This window comes from Cyprinodon variegatus, unplaced genomic scaffold, assembly GCF_000732505.1.
Source record: "Cyprinodon variegatus isolate N-32 unplaced genomic scaffold, C_variegatus-1.0 Scaffold861, whole genome shotgun sequence".
NCBI lineage: Eukaryota > Metazoa > Chordata > Actinopteri > Cyprinodontiformes > Cyprinodontidae > Cyprinodon > Cyprinodon variegatus.
Window position 1 is genome coordinate 124950 of NW_015151314.1, and position 4973 is coordinate 129922.

A 4973-nucleotide genomic window follows, 5' to 3' on the forward strand; every position below is an offset into this window, starting at 1 on the left:
TTGAAAGCTGAGTTCGGTGCTTTTAGTGATTTCTGAACCTCTCCATTTATCCAGGGGGGCTGGTTGGCCCGGGTGGTGATGTTACTTTTGATGCTGACGTCCTCAATGCGTTTGGTGATGTAGGCTGACACAGTCATGGCAGACTCATCTATATTTAATAAGTTGTCATATGTTGCTGCAGCCTTGAAGATGTTCCAGTCAGAGCATTTAAAACAGTCCTGGAGTTTCTCCATGGCCCCCTCAGACCACACTCTGACCTGCTTCACTGCTGGTTTAGCCCTGATCAGCTGGGGGTTGTATGCAGAAATGAGCATATCAGAAAGGTGAGATCTGAGGTCTGGGCGGGAGCTGCTCTGAATGCATGAACATGCAGAGGTTACAGAAACACTTGAAGCAGCAGAAGGGGAGATGTGTGGATCTCCAGAGACCTGCAGGACGTCTCCAGCTGATGGAGAATCTCTGTGTTCGTCTCCAGATGAGCCATTAGCTTGGCGGGTCTCCCTCCTGATGAAGAGCTTAGAGATTCATTAATCACTGCTGGGAAGGGGAGGCAGGGAGCTGAGAGCTGCAAACTGCAGCTTTGAAGGCTCATTTGGTATCTGTGGCTTTAAAGGGTCAAAGGTTTAAAGTTTGACGCGGATTTTGTTGGAAACGTCTGAAAAACTTCAGTTCAGGAACTAATTTAGTGGCTCTTTTGTTTCTCTGGAAGATGCTTGTAGTTTATTTCAGACTTTTAGGGATGGTTGCTTTTTTAACCCATTAATGTCAGCATCACTTGATTTTTTAATGAGAAGCTGTGAGAAATCCCCCCCCCCACACACACACACACACACACACGGAGGAAGATAGAGGAAGTCCAGCTCAGTGAGGAAAACTAAAACTTTACTAAAAACTGCTGAGAAAATAGAGATGGAAATTACCCAGAATGCTTTGCCCTCTGAAAGGAAATCCATTGAAGGTGAGAGGGTGGGAGTGATCGGCCGTGACCACGGTGAGCGTTTCCTCCTCCTTGGTGAGTTCCAGGCCCTTGGCGATGGCGTCATCGAAAGCAATGGCCTCATGGAGGGCCATGTAAGCGCGGCCGGCGTGGTGCGCCTGGTCGATCCTCCCCCCTGGAACACCAAGGGTTAAACAGCAAAGCCTGTTTACTCACTTATGTGCAAATTAGATTTATTCTATGTCTGTATTTACACCATGAATGATTCGCTGTTCAAAGCTTCTCAGGACTTTGAATTGATGTCCAGATGTTTGCTTTGGGAATATTTCACATATTCGTTCATGTTTTCATGCATCAGAGGCCTTTAATCTCACTGGGATGGAAACAATAACGGCTTTCAGTTTGTTACTGATGTGATGATGGATAAAGAGCTGCTGCAGATCCAGGATCTGTTATGAAGCTGGGCGCCATGTTAACCCCCACAGCAGATAATCAAAGTGTTAATTAAATTATCTGCTCTTTTATGATGTGAACTTTGTTCTGCCAGCTGACAGCAGATCACTTTATTTTGATTGGACGTTGATTTAATTGGTTGACTTAATAAGCTGAGGAGGGAGTTCAGCTGTCAGTGACCAGCTGCAGCATATGCCTGCCCCCCCCCCCCATTCTGTGGGCAGAATGAGTGTGTGACCTCCCAGTTATAGCCCTTTATGGAGATGAAGCATAAATCATCAGAGGGAGGTGCTAGAACTTTCTGGAAGGACTCCAGTTTGGCTGTGGTTCATAAAAATGGATCCTGCATCTCATAAGAGGCACCATCAGCTGTTTCTCACCCTCCACTAGCAGGAAGAAGCCGTTGGGGTTTTTCTGAAGGATCCGAATGGCTTTTTCTGTGGTCTCAGCGATGGACGGGTCCTTGCTTGGGTCCCTCTCCTTCTCGTAACGCAGATCCCCGGGTTCAAACAGAGCTGTGAGGAAAGAGGCAAACCGCAGCGTTAAAATGCATCAACATCCCCAGCTGCTGAGGCTCCTCCTGTTGCTCTGATCTCACATCAGAAACCCTGCTGACCCTCAGACCTGGGAGGAGAGGAACCTGCAAGATCCTAATTAACCCTTTCCATGCTTTAATAGTCAGCTATTGATCCCAGACGGCAAGACTCAGGGAGGATTCTGCAGCAATGCAGAGTTCAGGGAAACATCTGCAGAACAAACCTGTTTTTACGCCGCATGAAGCCATAATCTGTAAACTAATGTCTCCAAATCACAAGTAATAAAAACAAACAGTTATTCTTTCTAGAATGAGATAGAGTCCAAAAAAAAAAGAGAAAATGGCCCGTCTGCACGTTTGGTCCGTCTGTAAAAGTTACTAAAGCTGGAAGATGTTCAGTCACTGGGGTGTTTCCTGATGCCTAAATGAAATCTGAACCTTTACAGGGAAACAAAGGTGCAATTAACCAAAGGAGGATGGAAACACGATCAATCAAGCAGAATTACCCATCAGATAGTCTGTGGCTTCAGGGTCAACAGCATCAAAGTCCGTTTTATTCCAGACGTAGCGGGCAACCTGAAACACACGCCAAGAAACATCAACAAGCAGGAAAGTCAAACAATTTGTGCTTTTAGCTCGATGGCTAATTCTTTCAAACCGGTGGTTTTTATTTCACCCCCCATTGTGTGGAATGATTTTTAAAAACTATTTGACTCAAATCTGCTTTGAATTAGATGCATATTTGTGAGCGACATGAAAACATGGAAAACAAATTATTACCCAGCAATTCACTTTAACACAAAATAACAAACTTTGCTGAATAAAATAAGTATCTTAAACACAAGTCTGTCCCGTTTAACTGAAAGTGAAGATAAAACAATAAATAAATAGTGCACATTTTTGGTGCCATATTTGTGCCATAAATGCAATGACTGTAGGCTGCAATCGTAAAACAGCAATAAAAAAATCCTTATGAGGATGAGGGGATTCTGGATCGTTACATGAATGCTGTCAGCTCATTGGTCACAATGCAGGACAGGGACGGGAACAAATTTACCGTAAGTTTTGTATCTAACGTGCCCTTGTCCTTCAGTTTCCATTGGCTGTTTACTGTTTTTTACTCTCCCAGTAATGCGGGACAAAGTGCGTTCCACTAAATGCGGGACGGGTGCTTCTATTTCTAAATACGGAGCGATTGATGAACCCAACTTATTTTAGGGCGTCTGCTGCAGGAACCCCATGTAGAAACTTCAGCACCTTTTCTTCCATCAGTCCACTGCTTTAATCGCTGCTTTAATCGCTGCTTTAATCGCTGCTTTAATCGCTGCCTGATTTCTTGCATCAACCAGGAGGCTGATTCATTCAACACATTTTATTTCCATAAGTTTTATCCGTCTGATGGATCCGTTTTGTGCAGACGGCGTGAAGCTGTTTATCTCCGGTATATAAACTCTGCAGCGGTTGGAGATGAACTACCTTTCCTGTTTTCATGCTCTGCCACTCCTGGATTAAGTTTCGTCCGTCTTTCCTTGTGCCCCATGCAGATAAATCTGAGGGGTACTCTGGGTCCTTGGTGAACCTGGGAGTCATGTACTTCCTGCCTCCACCAATGATCACCTGCCACAAACAAGCACAGATTACAGATTTCACATTTAGGCAGATCAGCGCTTTTATAACAAAAGTCTTTCTCAAAACGGTCCAAGCTAATGATCGCTGCTACGGTGTAACATACGTCAATATCGATGTTTTTGATCAGCTGGGATGCTATGTCAGTGCAGTTTTCCTCTATGGCTGCATCTGGCATGTCTGCATCGCTGTACCACGACCTGCTGGCGCTGTGGGCGTAGGTGGCTGCAGGGGTGGCGTGCTGCACCCGCGTGGTCGTTACTACACCCACAGACTTACCTGCAACATAAACACCAACAAAAACAATAAACACCAACAAAACAATAAATACCAACAAAACAATAAACACCAACAAAACAATAAACACCAACAAAACAATAAACACCAACAAAACAATAAATACCAACAAAACAATAAACACCAACAAAACAATAAACACCAACAAAACAATAAACACCAACAAAACAATAAATACCAACAAAACAATAAACACCAACAAAACAATAAACACCAACAAAACAATAAACACCAACAAAACAATAAATACCAACAAAACAGCACAATCATGTCTGTGCAATTATATTAACAAAGTAAATGATAGATGTTTTCAGTCAATAATAATCTGACCTTTTCCTAATTAATGTTAAAATAAAGAAAAAAGATCAAAACCTAAAAGACAGATAAAAATGGCTTAAAGAAATAAACTAATTAATTGGGTCTGTAAGTCACAACACATCATTATATGTGAATAAACCCAGTGGAGCTTAAAGATTAGCCCTCCATGGTGCTGAAAGCCTAAAACCAAAGAGTTTGCAGCGGACACGGAAAAAGGTGTTTTATTTTTATTTCAATAACGTTTTTATTTCATGTTGCTGCCATCTGTTGGTAAACATGAGGATGCTGAGTAATGAGGGAAGCTCGCACAGTTAGATCAATTAAGAGTCCAATAGTCAGAGGATTTTATTCAAAAAACAAACAATTTGGTCTAAAGCTTCTCCTAAATGTTTGGTCAGAAGGTCTATACTGTATTAATGTAAATGTTATTTAGCTAAACATAGATTTGCTGCAAGACAAAGAAAATAAAAGCTGCTTGATCAGAAGTAGAGGCGTGGCTTCATTCTGGACCAGATAAAAAACATTTTCTTCAGAGATGAAGAACTTGAGAACAGCTTCAAGAGGTTTGGCCAGTTTGGAAACATTAACTTCATCTGAATAAAAACCTCATTTTATTTCAGTGTTAAATTCTGTTTAAAGTAACAGATTATAATTAAAAATGTCTCCTTTACTGGTTGATGATTTTCTTTATTCGGAGCCCAATGAGTTTGAATTGGTTACCGCTGATCTAGATGGTCTGTAATGTAGAACAGAGAAGCTGTCCTGGACGATCGATACAAGAGAGAAACTGGTTTGGTTGGTTCCTGT

At 42.2% G+C, this 4973-nt stretch overlaps 1 protein-coding gene across 1 annotated transcript in view; it reads right to left on the reverse strand.

The window, feature by feature from the left end:
• Positions 1–4973, reverse strand: part of LOC107099344 (alkaline phosphatase-like) — a gene marked incomplete at its 5' end in the record, with an annotated part of 21412 nt that overhangs the window by 3240 nt on the left and 13199 nt on the right. The window contains 6 exons of the mRNA XM_015397423.1: positions 39–124; positions 921–1112; positions 1771–1905; positions 2432–2501; positions 3402–3542; positions 3658–3830. Of these exons, the coding sequence (XP_015252909.1) occupies positions 39–124; positions 921–1112; positions 1771–1905; positions 2432–2501; positions 3402–3542; positions 3658–3830 (797 nt within the window). The remainder of the gene's footprint in view (positions 1–38; positions 125–920; positions 1113–1770; positions 1906–2431; positions 2502–3401; positions 3543–3657; positions 3831–4973) is intronic.